A 14773-nucleotide genomic window follows, 5' to 3' on the forward strand; every position below is an offset into this window, starting at 1 on the left:
TTTCATTCATGTCGGTGAAGAAAATAAATAAAATAATTATTAAATGATAAATAAATTAATTAATATAATGAACTTTGGACATATCATTTTGATTTAGTCTTCCCCAAACCACTAAAATGTATGGTATTATTATTAAAACAAATAGACATTTCTGTGATAGTTGATTATTGCTGTGATTCTCCCCATTCAATCTCAAAATATGTGTGATATGAAGATTGAAAAAATATATATATTTCTATTATTATTTTTTATTATAATTTTACAGTGTGGTGTTGCTTTTGCTCTTGTTCATTTGTTTTGTGTAAGATAGGTGAATTTTGCACAGCAGGGCCACCATACATTGTGTGTATGGATGTAACTGATGTTTGTTCGTATTATCTTTTAATTTTAATATCGGTGAAAGCTTGTTTTTACACTAAGACTCTAGCCAGATCGGATTCCGTGGAGGAGAACAAACATCCTGCCACTTGTTGCTGTAAACGGTCACAGGCAACGAAATTTCCAGGCAGCCTTCATTTCTACAGAGACACCTGAACGCAGCATCCAGACTAATGAATTGAGGGGTTGAGAAGGACGATGAAAACAAAAATGGAAATCGATCGAAAATAACATAGTAAGAGTGAAAATCCATTGTCTCGCCTAAAAGCATTGTAGCAGCTAAAATGTATTGACAATGTGACGACGAATAACCGTGTATTCGCTAAAAAAGACTGTCGTTTCGAGCACCGACTGCTAGTGTGTTAGCTAAGTTAGCATCAGTAGCTTAGAAACGTATGCTAGCGTTATTAGCTGTGTGTAACATTAACGATATGCCACTGACCAGGAGACATAGCATAGTTGTAAATACTAGCTAGCCTCTGCTTATTAAAATAGTGTTAAACGAAAGGTCCTCTGAATAGACGATAAGGCATGCAGCCGTTATTTCACTCTCCCTTACTATGCGCTATCTCTCGGTCAGCTGTTGTTGTTATTGCTCTGTTACTAACATCAAACAGCAGCCATTGTTTTATCTGCAGTCGGGTTGTGCTGATAAGCAGGCAACCGTTAAACTATTTATCTGCGCCATTGGTACAGTCAATTCAGGAATGTATCTAGCCAACACTGGGCTGTAACTAGAAAATATTGATTATAGTTTAGCCATCGTGTGCTTTCTTCAACGGCCTCAGGTTGTCGCTGTTATCTGTTGACTTGTGTCTATCTAAGCGCATCATGACTAATAAGGCTGAGGTGACTTTGGCCCTTAGTTGTCTGAATTTATGCAGCCTCCAATTAAAGAGATCTGCAATCAGTTTTGAAATACCTTCATTGTTTGAAGTCATACTTTAAATCAAAGAAATATTTAATTTCCTAACTGGTGTTAAGAATTGTTTTATTTATCTAAAGCAAGTAATTTGCAACTAAATTCAAGATATCACTAAATACAATTTTAAACTTCTAGAACTGGCATTATGGTGACTCAACAACTAGAATAGACATGCAATTTGAGTTTTTACAGTTCACAGTCCATTTTAAGATATTTACTATATGAACAGTCATATGTTATCCTCTTGGTGCCGTCCAGTAATGTGCACGCTGTTTGGGTGTCACAAGAAATGACAGTGCCTAAATGAATGATGACACATTTGGACACCTTGTAAGACCCACCTATCACTCCCAGTTTAGTTTATTTCATTTGCTGTTTCACCAGAACAACCAACCATCTTCTTCCTTTATATTTTATCTTAGTGTAAATGTAAATTGTGTTTGTCTGATTTCATAACAGGTTGTCTATGTCAGACCTCTCACTGGCACTTCACAAAGAACCTGAGGGGAGAAAAGTGAGAGGCCACAGTTCAGAACCATGGAGGCTCGATTTGGTAATATTGTGTTCAGCTCCAAGTTTGACTCAGGGAACCTGGCACGTGTGGAGAAAGTGGAGAAGGGCAGCTCCAGCCCTCCTACCGATACAGCTCCCAGTGGGAGTGGCCTCCTAGGGTCAAACCTGACCCCTGACTATGAGTTCAATGTGTGGACACAACCAGACTGCGGTGGCACAGAACATGAGAATGGAAACAGGTAACAAAATGTCTGATTTTTCACAAGTGAGGACAGAGAAATGCATGAGCAATGCTTCTTTGTAGATAGATGTGTTTACTAGTTGCACACAACCCTCACACTGAGTTATAATACTTGCATTATAAATCATGTTTTTGTGTTTCAGGTCATGGTTTTACTTCAGTGTGCGGGGTGCAGCACCTGGGAAAATAGTGAAGATCAATGTGATGAACATGAACAACCAGAGGAAGCTCTACAGCCAGGGCATGGCTCCTCTCGTACGCACTTTACCTGGCAAGAACCGATGGGAAAGGGTCCGGGACAGACCCTCATCTGAGGTACATACATGTACTTTGAGGATGCCAGCGACAGGATGTGGGCATACTGACAGCCTTGCTTCCTGACAGCTATTATTATCTTTCTAATAATATGTCTCTTCTTCCTTTCTTCTGTCACTTTTCCAGATTGTGGATAACCAGTTCATCCTCTCATTCACACACCGGCTGTTGGAGGTGCGAGGGGCGACCACCTACTTCTCCTTCTGCTACCCGTTCCCTTACAGTGAGTGCCAGGAGATGCTGGAGCAGTTTGACAAGAGCTACCCCAATGTTGCTCAACTAAGTCCAAGCAGGTAAAACACAACACACAAACACGTTGTTTTAAACATTTTTGTTAGTGAAATTACCTTAATTTTCTTCTTTGTCCCTCTAATTTGTACAATGTCTGACCTTCTCTTCCATCCATCTCTGTCCTTGACTGCTGTCACTGTCAGTGCACCAAGCAGTGTGTATTACCATAGGGAGTTGCTGTGCAACTCTCTAGACGGCAACAGGGTGGACCTGCTCACTGTGACCAACTGCAGCGGGATGCAAGAAGAGAGAGAACCACGTCTGCCTAAGCTGTTTCCCGACACCAACACTCCAAGAGCACACCGCTTCCCTGGCAAAAGGGTATCACTAAAATACACATAAACACACAAACAAGACCTGCCCACCTGTACGCTTTTTGCGTAGCAGGTACACATTTTGATATCCAAGTACGCCTGTACAATTTGTTAAGTTAAATTATGCTCAAGCAGTATTAAATTTAATGTGAACATCAGACTGGGGTCATGTGGAAAGTTAAAGATAGTAATTAATTAACGTCAATCAAGTTAGCGTAACGTTACATAGCTAATTTGAAATTAGCTGTAATTGTAATTTTTTTTAAACGTAAGCCTTGAATTTTCCCTCTAAAATGTTTGTTAAGTATGAATACAAAGTAGCATAAAATGGAAATAATTGTTTTCTTTTAAAGTCGATTTACAGTATATGTTAAATTAACTTGATGATATGGCGGGGAGTGGGGAAATTTTGCATGTACAAAGCGAACTGGTGTGAAAGCATGTGAACTAAGTGTTAAAGTATTGTGGTACTGGTATTGGTATTTCCCCAAGGTTGGCAGGTCGGCAATCACAAATGTGATGCCTTTAATGGCTTTTAGTGACAACACTTAAGGATGTGGCTGATGTGGAATCAATGAAACAGTGAAACTGACTCTTGGCTCTCGTGTGTCTGTGTATGTTTGCAGGTGTTTTTCCTCAGCAGTCGAGTGCACCCCGGGGAGACTCCGTCATCCTTCGTCTTTAACGGTTTCCTCAACTTCATTCTAAGAAGAGATGACCCTCGTGCTCATGCGCTTCGAAACATGTTTGTGTTCAAGCTCATTCCCATGCTCAACCCAGATGGGGTTATTCGTGGGCACTACAGGTAAGAACTGCAAGGGGTAATTAAATTACCTTGGTCAGCTATAACGTGGCTAGTTACTGAAAGGCTGTGTATCGTGTTCACTGTCATAGAAGAGAAAAGAAAAGTCCCTGTTTGTGCAGTGTTACTATGGCGTCTTCCAGCAAGTTAGGAGAAACACTACTTACGGATTTGGATAAATGTTACCAGTGGAAACCTTGAGCTAGCTAGATAAAGTAATTATAACCATAGCAAAAGTGGTTAGCAAGGGTCAGTCAAAGAATTGCAATACAGTTAGATGCAAAACAGCCGAATGCAGCGAACAGTGTACAGAGTTAATTCCAAACAAACAGTGGTCAATCAACGTATGTGTTATAAGTAGAAATCTAGCTGGAGGAATCATGTTTCTCCAAGCCCCTACTCCAATTATGGCAACTTGTGTTCTCGTATACATGACATTTAAGAAACTACAGAAAGCCAACTGTGACCCAGTTACTAAAGTGCATGTAAGCACACTGCTGGTCAGGCAGAGGTTAGAAGAGCCAGGTCGGATGTCACGTGTTGACTCTTTCAGCCTGCGTCACAAGTTTAACCTACATCTCAGACAATGATGTATTAGGGGTATCAGTAAACAGTGACTTTGTCAGTGTGTCAGGGTAGGCTGCAGCTTGTGCTGATCTGTATCTTCTTCTTATCTAGGAACACAACGTCATGTAGTAACTGTGGGGTAAATGATACTACATGCAGCACAATGTGACATTGAAATCCAAGCCCTGTTACAATGCAGAAATGTATGGAACAGCTTGTTTTTTTTGTCAATTTGCAGGACTGATTCCAGGGGTGTGAACTTGAACAGACAATACCTGAACCCCAGCCCTGAGCTGCACCCTTCTATCTATGCAGCCAAAACACTGTTGCTCTACCACCACACACACAACCGCCTGCACAATCCACAGTCCAGCACTCACTGTAACAGCTCCACACACACACAGACCACTCCGCTTAACACCAAACCCACCAATCAACACCAGTCTCCCCCCTTCACCGCCCTTGAAGTCAGCTTGAACCAACGAAATGCAGAGAAGGATACAAATCCCGCCCTGCCAGAAGTTCCCATGGTGACGGAGGAAAACGTCTGGGCAACCACAGAGATGGGGAAGGGGGACCAGAAAAGCTCATCGAGTTCCCCAGAGACTGTAGCTCCTGTTACTGTAGAGGTAACCGTACCACAGGAGGAGGAACAGGAATTAATTCCACCCCAGGAGGGAGGTGTAGCTTATTATGTGGACTTGCACGGCCACGCCTCTAAGCGTGGATGCTTCATGTACGGAAATAACCTACCTGATGAGAGCCAGCAGGTGAAAATGATTCATGAATTGTGTCCTTAACATATTTGTTTATCCCCATATAGCAATTACTATATACTTACAAATTGACTGATTTACTGTTACATACAGCTAAGCTCCTATGTAATCTGCTTCCTCCACCTGTAGGTAGAGAACATGCTGTATCCGAGGCTGATCGCTGTGAACTCTGCCCACTTTGATTTCCTGGGTTGTAACTTCTCCGAGAAAAACATGTATGCCCGAGACAAGAGGGATGGCCAGTCTAAAGAAGGCAGCGGGCGGGTGGCCATTCACAAGGCCATCGGGCTGCTTCACAGGTCAGAACAGTTGATGTTCAGTGTAGTCAGTTCAAATAACACAAAGGAAATCTATTTTGAGTGTTTTTTTGTTTTGTTTAGGAGAGTGAAAAGTGAGCTTTTCTGGATTAATAAAATAAAAAGTTTTAGTTTAGTTGTTTAAAATGATTTTGTGTCAACTCAAGTTTTTCAAGCTGTAAATGTGTATTTTTAACATTTCTTTTTGTGTCCCCATCAGCTACACTTTAGAGTGCAACTATAACACAGGAAAAACTATGAACACCATCCCTCCTGCTTGCCATGACAACGGACGGGCAACCCCACCTCCACCTCCATCATTCCCTCCAAAATACACTCCAGAAATATTTGAGCAGGTAAGAAAACCAGAGTGCTTTCTGCACAAGTATTCTCACTCGGACAGCAATGTGATTCTTTGTTTAAGGATTGCAGGTTTTTTGGGTCCATGAATAAAAAAATCCATGTCTGTGTTTGTTGTTTGTGTTAGTGTTAAAACTAACTAAATTTAACTCAAAAGATAAGGCACTTTTGAAGTAAAATAACTGATGTTGCATCAGGTGGGGCGTGCTGTGGCTATCTCAGCCCTGGATATGGCAGAGTGTAACCCCTGGCCACGGCTGGTGCTCTCTGAGCACAGTTGTCTGACAAACCTTCGAGCTTGGATCCTCAAGCACGTCCGCAACACCAAAGGCCTGAACGCAAATATCCACTCTCATCCTCCGCTAAGAATACACCACAATGGCAGCAAGGCGTCCCCGCCAAAGAGCTTCAACAAGTGAGTTTACACACACATCTACTCATTAAAGCCAAAAACAACGACAAACTTGTGTTCCCTTAGCGTCTTTGTCACATATAACCCTTGGATCATCGTCATCTTTGTTTGTCTTCATTTTTTGAGCAGCTGTCTGTCGGGCTCAGCGTCAGAGAACACCCTGAGTCGTGTTCGTTGCAACAGCCACAGCAGCAGCAGCCAGACACCCTCCCCGAAGATGCACAGCTCGCCGAGCTTTACTTTTGGCTGTCCCCCACCCCGAACTCACACACAGCACAACAGCACGCACGCCAGCGGACGTGGAGGCAACAAGACACTTGGGCCAGTCAGGGGTAAGTTGATCTCTCAACCATCTGTTTGTGTTGCTGGCTGGAATTCTCTATTGTCTCTCTCTGGGTGTACCTCCGCTCTTTTCTTTCTCTCTCTAAATATCACATATTCTGTCGCTTCTCTTTCTTGCTCCATCCTCTCTTTCTGCTGAATTGTTAAGAAAGGCTAATGGGTGATTGATCATTGTGTTGGTGTCTGTGCGACATTTAGCTTCAGCTTTACTATAATGGTGATGTAAAATTGCTCCCAGGTTTGGGATTAGCATGATTTTAGAGACCTGAGGATCCATGTCCTGGATGTCTGTGGCCTTGAACGTCAGCATGTATGACCCCTGCATGACCTTAGCATGAACCCACCTGCTGCTGTCTGTGCATGCATTTTGTCACCTCTGAAGATTAGTTTTACCCTGACTGAGGATGAAAGTCCTGTTCCAAGGCACCACTTCATGTTAGTGTGTGCGTTCAATCCCTGCATGACTCTGAGCTGAGGCGTGTGTGTCTCCCTCTCTGTAGACCCTAAGCCTCAGGAGAAGAGACGCCCCCCCCACCACCGCTCCATCCTACGGTCTCCCAGCAACAGCCACACTCCTTCCCGTCCCCCACTCTCACCCCCTTCCTCCTCCTCCTCCTCGTCTTCCTCAGTGTGCGCAGCGGGCTCCTGTCCCCTCCCGGCCTCCGTCAGTATGACAGGTCTGTACTCCCTCCAGTCCCCCAGCCTCTCCACCTTGCTCCCCTCCCTGCAGGCTCTCCCCCGCCCTGGGCTGCTCTCGAAACTGAGCCCCCTGCTCCTTCAGGGCCTACCGCCGGCCACCAACACTCCAGCAGGGCCCACCCAGGACTGAATCTAACATAACCTATGAGAGCTTGGGCTTGTGTGTGCGTGCGTGTGTGTGTGCGTGTGCGTGTGCGTGTGTGTGGAACTGAGTGAGTGTAAGCTCTTAAAGTTGCTTGGAGTACCAGACAAGCAGAGTTTTAGGTTGTCTCAAGAGACTGTCATACAGAAACCTTCACCTGTCTGGCTCTCCACGTAGGTCAAAACAAGTGCTTATCACGATTTGTCTGTGTGTATGTGTGTGTGTGTGTGTGTGTGTGTGTGTGTGTGGTGTGTGTGTGTGTGTGTGTGTGTGTGTGGAGAGAGAGAGAGAGTGAAACATCATTGGTGCTAGCTCTTCTAACTGTTCCTCAAATATTATTGTTTTTCCTTCTGCACACATCTGTGTAATTAAATGTATCTACGGTATTAGCACCTTAGGATGAGTAATACACTTGAGAGTGCAAGTGTTCATCAGATCTCAATTGTGACTGAAATGTGCTGAAACATGTTTTTCATTTTTTTACTAACCTTGAATCAAGCATTGCTTATCATGCTGTGCTCTGGCGGCGTTCTTTACTGAACAAAGCCGACAGTTTAGTGTCTGAATGTGTTTAGCAACCCGAGACAGTTGCTTGGTTACATGATCTCCGATGTTCCCTAGGACTTGCAAAATATACAAATATACATTCATATTGGAAATATTACATGAATAGATTACACCTCATTGAATATGTCTCTTTTTCAGTCTGTATACAAGTAATAAGCTAAAAAGAATTACCATGTTACTGTGCTGACATTTGGGAAATAGCCAGGGCTGTCAATTTTAAGATTCTTTTCAAACAGTTACTGTTGTTCAGCTGCAGTATGAATTATGAATATTATTTATTGGTTTTATTTTAGTTTTGAAAAACATAACCAGCTTTGTAGAACGAGACTGAACACATTGTTGCTTTTGTTTCTGTAAAATCCTTTAAAGCACCTTCTAATCTTTTATTTCTTTTTTCAGTGTATTTGTATTTTGCTCTGTAATGTTCATATATAAAACAGTGCGAGTCACAGGTTGATCACGCCGTCCAGTGTAGTCATATTTGGAGTCAGTTCAGAGCTGAGCATCGTGTAGACCATATTTAATTTCTAGTGAGTGGAAATCCCGTTTAAAATGACTGTGGTTATACTTTTGTATGTAAGTCAATGGTTAATTTCTTTAATATAAATGAAACCTGTATCATTCCAGTGTCAGTCCAGTCTTGGTCTTGACATTATGATGTTCACAGTATAGCCTACTGCCAGAAACCTCACATGGACCATCACTGGATTAAATCCTTACGGATGGTGAAACCTTAAAGAGTTTCTTTGGAAAAAAGGGGAGCTGTTTGCCAACTAGCAATATCATATGAAAAAACACTTTAGTTCTGTGTTTGACAAGTTTGACTAAGTCAAAGTTGGTAAGTGTTTATAATTTTCTAATAAGATTCCAATATTGATTTTGTTGTAAATAATCTGTAGAGTTTTTTATTTTATTACATGTGTCATCAAACTGGTGATGAAAAACCTGATTATTATTTATTCAAGCACATTTGTGTGTTTCCTAGTGTATATGAAACTTGGCAGCAATGTAGTAGGCTGTCGGTGGTCACAGTTAATATATTTTGTGGTTAGCAGAGATGAGAAATTATCTTGTTGTCTTGGTGTACATGTAAGCCCCATAGATGTGGAATTATAATATTTCATCTGTAATTCAGTTTTGTGTACTGTCATCCAAGTACTTGATGATGGTCCACGTTTGAGGACCAGCCATTATAGATGCACTGAAGATGCAGAGGTAGAGCATGTGAGACCCGGACAGGTTTTATGAACAGCAGATAAACCAGAACATTAATTGATTGGATCAAAATAGATTTCAGAATATCTGGCCTTGATTTGCTGTAGCTGTCATTCTGTTCCAGTGCTGTGCGACATTGTAGTTATGGTGTGCCTTCCTCTGGTGTCAGTTGTAAACAGTAGGTCTTTGGAGGCTATGCTCAGTCTTTTTTTTTTTTTTTTTTTACCAGAGAACTCTTGGATTATATCATGATCTGGAAGGTCATTTATCTTGCTTTGGAGAAACTTTCCCTTCGCAAGTGGCATTGAAGATAGTTAAGTAGGGACAATTTATAATGTAGTGACTTTTTTTTCAGAATACAGGCCTAAATCACTGTATGGTTAAACAATATATATATATATATATATATATATATATATATATATATATATATAACTGCAGATAATGTTTGGAAATTAAGTTAAGGGGCATATTTAGGACTTTTGTTGACCTTTTCACAAAAGCAAAAATAAATATCAAACAATGCCAGTGTCTGTCAAACCTTTACAAATGTAATGCTGATTTTGTGCTCTGGGGAAATAAAAGTCTTACATAATGCTCCTTTAATATCACTAAGATGATGATTTTCATGTAGCCTCTGCCCACTGCATTCAGCACAGTGGGCAGGATGTATTATGAGCTTTCACCTTAGATCAGTGCCCTAAAAAATAGTTTACTGTAGTTTTTTTCTGCTTTCTCACTGTGAACTTTAACGTCCTATTTCCCAGTTGTTTCACTCCTAAAGCTTACATATATATATATATATATATATATGTATGTGTGTGTGTGTGTGTATATCTTCATCCACAATGACAAAAGAAAAAGCTTTAGGCGGAAACACACTGTATGCATAGTCACATTCTCACTGGATGTGTCTGCTTTGTATATTCCTTATGAGAACTGTGCTGTTGCCTTCAATGTGGTGCTAACCTTCTATACCGGACTACGGTTAAGTGTTTGTCTGTGCAACATCTTTACGAATATTACCTTCTTGAATGTGTTGCTGTCTTTTACCGCCTCTCTGTTTAACCTCTGGAATAAAAACTACTCCTTTGTGAAGCAACTACTGTGTGTGGGTCCTCTACTCTCTATTGTGTGTGTGTGTGTGTGTGTGTATATAATCTTTATTTTTCAGCTTCCATATAGGATGTAGTTGGTCACAAATGGGTCAAAAAGGGAAAGTCAAATGAGAGTGTTAGTCCAACCACTGTATGTCAGATAAAGGGAAGGGTCTGTTGTAGATACACCTCTGTAACAGGCCTAACATGCGTTCCTGTGGCCACATACATTAACAATTAGCCAGCAGTGTATGTAGGCTTCCTCTTTCTGTGCCTTGTATTTATGTCCCTTTATGTGGTTAACAGGCCTCAGCTGTCCAGACTTTCAGGCTGGTGGACCCAGTTCAGCGAGTTGGCCCAGAATGCATTTCCCCACGCGTCCTGGGCGTGTGGGGAGAGGGTGCAGAACACTTTCAATCACTCATCACCCTGCAGAGGCTCGCACAGAGGTTAGCTGACCTTTGCTGGCTCACTCACAGAGAGCCCCTCATATCTTGTATTACCAGTTTACAATATATATATATTCTACAACATACACTTGGTTTATGAAGTATCACTAATGTCTCCATCTGTCCCAGGCTGCTAAAGACTCTGGGTTCTGAACACATCCTTTCCTCCATCAAATTTAGCAAGTGAGTCAAATGTTGTCTAAGTGTCTAAGTAGTTTTTAAATCACACAGGGAACATTTTTAAGAAGTCAAGGGTTGGAATGAAATCCATATGGAAAACATGGCACAAAAATAAATAAAATTATGATTACAAAAAATATCATCACAGTGGAACATTTATAGCCTTATCCTTGCTATGATTTATCAATGAAATACAAAAATATTTAACTCTCTGTTGCCTGCCCAGGTGTGAGCTGCAACCTCATATGAGCCGCATCCCCATCCGGCGGGCGGCGTCAACTCAAACACCCCCTACACATGACAGTAAAACATCCCCTACCAGCAAAAACCCAGTCGTGTCCGGAGATAAGGACGAGTCGGCCACCATGAAGGTCTGGAAGCTGCTTAGACCTGGCCTCCATCGCCACCTGTCACTGTCAGGCATGTAGACATACACATACACTGTGTTCCTGTGCTGTTAACTCTATTACGCCTAGAGATAGTTACCTGACCAATGATGCATCAGTCAAATAGGATAAGTGACATACAGGCAGGGCAAAAAATGTTGATAATTTTTTTTTTATGAAAACTGTTCATTTCTGTTACAACTCATATAACTTGTATTTTTGTGACTGTATTTATTTGTGTGCATGACTACAGTGTTGATGGCCCATAATTCGTACAGCCTCAGCTGTACTTTGGGTTTAGAGCTAATTAACAAATGTTAGCATCGTAGCATTGTCACAGCATGTTAGCATAGCAACTTTAAGGGATGAAGTTATTACAACATGGCATGACAGCAAGTATTTGTATTGAGACAGTGAATCTACCAAAATCACCTGGCAGTGACATTCTATGCACTTTCTAAACTGCTGCTCTCCAATTCCATACTTTTGCAACTCATCTTGGCTTCAGCATTTATTCCCATACAGGTGTCCCTGCATTACATAAGAGATTTCCCTTTGTTCCATCATTTTCAAGTGTTGCTTTTTGAATTTCCTCTTTCCAGCATGTTGACTGCACATATACACAGTTAAACATCATCTTTATTTCACTCTACAGGTGAATCTGGGAAAGAGGGAGTCATACAGTTGGCCTCTAAAGCACTAATCAGTAAGAGCACAGACAGGAGTCTCCAATACAAAGGAGATACTATTATAGAAACCTCAACAGAGAAGGATGAAACTTTGCAACAGGTGATACACACACTAAAACACACACTGTGTCTCAAACAGCATTAATGTACATTGAGAGAGAAACAAATGCTGAACATGAATGAATGAAACTACTAAAACTTAACCTGGCTGTTTCATTTACTTGAAGGTTGAGGAAACTCCAATGATGCCTCTGCCTGAGTCTGTGAACATGTGTGAGACAGTGACCTTGTGTGGGGAAGCCTAGGAACTGCACAGAAGAGAAGCTACTTGTGTATGTGTCTGTGTTTGCTGTATGTGAGTCTAAATAACCACATTGTGATCAAAAGCAGTTAAAACTAGCAAATAGGAGGGGCCATTTGTCATCACATGAGGATTATTTAAGGTATCTTGATGTGCAATACAACATGTTTTAACATTATTTATTCAGATTTTCCACAGCATGCTTGGTGTTTACAACCAATGCTTTTTCAACATAGTCAGACTTACTGTAGGGGCTGTCCAGTACAACCAGTGAGCAGCTTTACTAGAGCATGTTGGAGGGTCAAGTGCCTTGCTCAATGAAACCACTACAGTGGCTGAGGTAAGGGAGAGGTACAAATTTTCCAACCAATTAAGAATCCAGACTTGAAATCTGTTAACATTTAAGCTAACCATCATTGTACCTCATATCAGTTTTTGTAATTATAGTCCTTTCCTCTGCTGTCCTCTCTTAAAAAGATGTTAAATGCTCTCTGACCAACACTAATGCACTGAAGTACTTTCACGACCACTTGTACTATATTAAAGGGTTGATTTTTACAGATTGACGAGCACGGCAGCACCTTTATAACCTCAACCTCATTGTGAAGTTGGACACAAATGTGTGAGTGAAGTGTGTATTTAATGTAAATATTCCAGATGTCCTTTGCATATAGTGTCTATAAAAGGTATTCACATCCTGTTGGACTTGTTTTACACTGATGCAAGTTGGGAGTTTGTGAGTGATTAACAGCTGTTTTGACATTTAAACTGTAAGAGCCATGTGTGGCAAGTGATTTTAGGATAAATATACCTGGACCTAAATTGTCGCCAAACATGCATCTAAGAGATTCTTTTACTTTGACTGACTTGTAGCGATAAGGTCCAAAGGGTGGGTTAATACTTTTATACACGCACTATATCTGCATCGAACATACTTTCCCGGTCACATTCCTTTAGAGCCTTTTGCTCCGCAGCACACTAATATGGAAACATATCCTTTTATTACCATATATATTCATATGATATAACTATTTTGTGTAAGGCCAAAGTTGTCTTTTTAAATGTAATAAGCATATCATAATCCCAATGACCAATACCATACCAATATATGGTAATACCAAATGCATTATACTGTGACTGGTATAAAACTGTGTTGGAACTTAAAGTACAAATAAATAAACTTGAAAAAAAAAAAACTTTCAGCAATACAGTAATTCAATGAGAATGACATTTCTTGAATCGTGAATGCATTTCACACATTTTTATTACAAAAAACACTAGTGTGCAATCTTACAAAGAAATTCATCACTTGGAAAGAGGACTGGAAGAGGGGGATGTTGTTTCCATGGTGGTGGCAGTCCCATATAACCTGTGGGGAGAACAACACTTTAAGCTACACACTTGTACTGATGCTCAATGATAAAGTGTCAACTCGAAAGAAGGTCGACCATATCAGGCAAACATAAATGCACTCACCTCTCAAATGATATTGGCAGACTCTACTCCAGTTTCTTGGGATTATTGACAGCAACGTAGTGATACAACACAACCAGCAGGAACAACGACACGCCAAGCATGTTGGCAAATATAGCCAGCTGCACGTCTGTCACCATTCTGCAAAGGATAAAGAGTGCAGGTGTAAGGAAACTGCTCCGTCTTCAAATAAAAGTAACTTTGGTCTTGAGTGGAAAGCAGCTAAGGATCACACCAGTGTGTCTGCATGCGTTAGCCATTAACTATAACGTCATGTTTACGTTGCAGCAGCTCTGTCCATTTCAGTACACCACACCTTTCTGGATTTCTGAATGCACCGTATGGCCTCCCAGTTAGTTTTACACATAACTACATAATATTCATAATGTTGTTGTTGATGTTCACGTTTCAATGCTCTCCACACCGTTTATCAATGTGTACTGTATTTGGAAAAAGGCAGTCAGGACCAAATGAATGATGCATACAAAATCGTCTTTGCTACTAACGCTAGCTGTATTCTGCATGTGAATATTTTGTGTATGAATCAGAAACATCGTCGGATTAACTTTAACAATCATCCCTAGAGTACATTATGAATATGTGCTTGTAAATCAGTCTGCAAAATCAAGGAACATTTGGAGGCTCGTCCAAAAATCTGTGTAACGTCAACCTAGCTAATGTTAGCTAACGTAGTAGAACCAACACTGGCTCAATTGACCAACATGGGACGCTTCAAGTGAAGCTTCACGGCAGTTACAAAACGAAATCTATTGCGTTGCAGTTTCACTGTTGTTGTTATTACTTACATGATCCCTTGATTTGGGCTTTAGTCTCGGTTCGAGCGATATATCAGCCGCTCAGCAGCAAACCAGCAAATCTGTCTCTCTCTTCCGGTTGGAGGTGAAAGACACGTCACGTTTAAGAGCACTATAGAAATAGTTTTAATAGAGCGGACCTCATTGTTCCATTAATAAAAATAAAACCTAGATACGACACCCTAGCAACCATTATTCATATCACTTTTCTCAAGTGACACCATAAAT

General features: G+C 41.0%; 2 protein-coding genes across 5 annotated transcripts; one reads left to right on the top strand and one right to left on the bottom strand.

Moving 5' to 3' along the window:
* Nucleotides 1-456: 456 nt before the first annotated feature.
* Nucleotides 457-13453, top strand: agbl5 (AGBL carboxypeptidase 5). Of its 4 annotated transcripts, XM_051408374.1 has the most exons (17): nucleotides 457-613; nucleotides 1763-2055; nucleotides 2201-2372; nucleotides 2499-2665; nucleotides 2807-2984; nucleotides 3604-3782; nucleotides 4585-5116; nucleotides 5252-5421; nucleotides 5639-5774; nucleotides 5976-6193; nucleotides 6320-6522; nucleotides 7033-7209; nucleotides 10559-10701; nucleotides 10841-10884; nucleotides 11108-11301; nucleotides 11923-12056; nucleotides 12184-13453. In XM_051408374.1, the coding sequence occupies exons 2-17, from the start codon at nucleotides 1841-1843 to the stop codon at nucleotides 12259-12261; spliced, it is 2940 nt and encodes a 979-aa protein (XP_051264334.1). In that variant the 5' UTR covers nucleotides 457-613; nucleotides 1763-1840; the 3' UTR covers nucleotides 12262-13453. The 4 variants fall into 4 exon arrangements, 2 of the variants coding, with proteins under 2 accessions (XP_051264334.1, XP_051264333.1); XM_051408373.1 differs by lacking the exons at nucleotides 11923-12056; nucleotides 12184-13453 and having other exon boundaries at nucleotides 10831-10884; nucleotides 11108-11243; XR_007885569.1 differs by lacking the exons at nucleotides 10559-10701; nucleotides 10841-10884; nucleotides 11108-11301; nucleotides 11923-12056; nucleotides 12184-13453 and adding an exon at nucleotides 7654-10257 and having other exon boundaries at nucleotides 7033-7621.
* Nucleotides 13454-13503: 50 nt separating this feature from the next.
* ost4 (oligosaccharyltransferase complex subunit 4 (non-catalytic)) lies at nucleotides 13504-14542 on the bottom strand. The gene is made up of 3 exons (XM_051408376.1): nucleotides 14537-14542; nucleotides 13734-13871; nucleotides 13504-13626 (listed from the first exon to the last, which is right to left on the bottom strand). The coding sequence occupies exon 2, from the start codon at nucleotides 13868-13870 to the stop codon at nucleotides 13757-13759; it is 114 nt and encodes a 37-aa protein (XP_051264336.1). The 5' UTR covers nucleotide 13871; nucleotides 14537-14542; the 3' UTR covers nucleotides 13504-13626; nucleotides 13734-13756.
* Between the last annotated feature and the right edge of the window lie 231 nt (nucleotides 14543-14773).

Source organism: Dicentrarchus labrax, unplaced genomic scaffold (genome assembly GCF_905237075.1).
Source record: "Dicentrarchus labrax unplaced genomic scaffold, dlabrax2021, whole genome shotgun sequence".
In the NCBI taxonomy this organism is placed as follows: domain Eukaryota; kingdom Metazoa; phylum Chordata; class Actinopteri; family Moronidae; genus Dicentrarchus; species Dicentrarchus labrax.

Excerpts from the sequence above, each read along its gene's own strand:
- agbl5 (XM_051408374.1), top strand. The coding sequence starts at position 1,841 with ATGGAGGCTCGATTTGGTAATATTGTGTTCAGCTCCAAGTTTGACTCA. Across the intron at positions 6,194-6,319 it reads CCGCCAAAGAGCTTCAACAA|CTGTCTGTCGGGCTCAGCGT; the intron begins GTGAGTTTACAC and ends TTTTTTGAGCAG. Across the intron at positions 12,057-12,183 it reads AGGATGAAACTTTGCAACAG|GTTGAGGAAACTCCAATGAT; the intron begins GTGATACACACA and ends ATTTACTTGAAG.
- ost4 (XM_051408376.1), bottom strand. The coding sequence starts at position 13,870 with ATGGTGACAGACGTGCAGCTGGCTATATTTGCCAACATGCTTGGCGTG.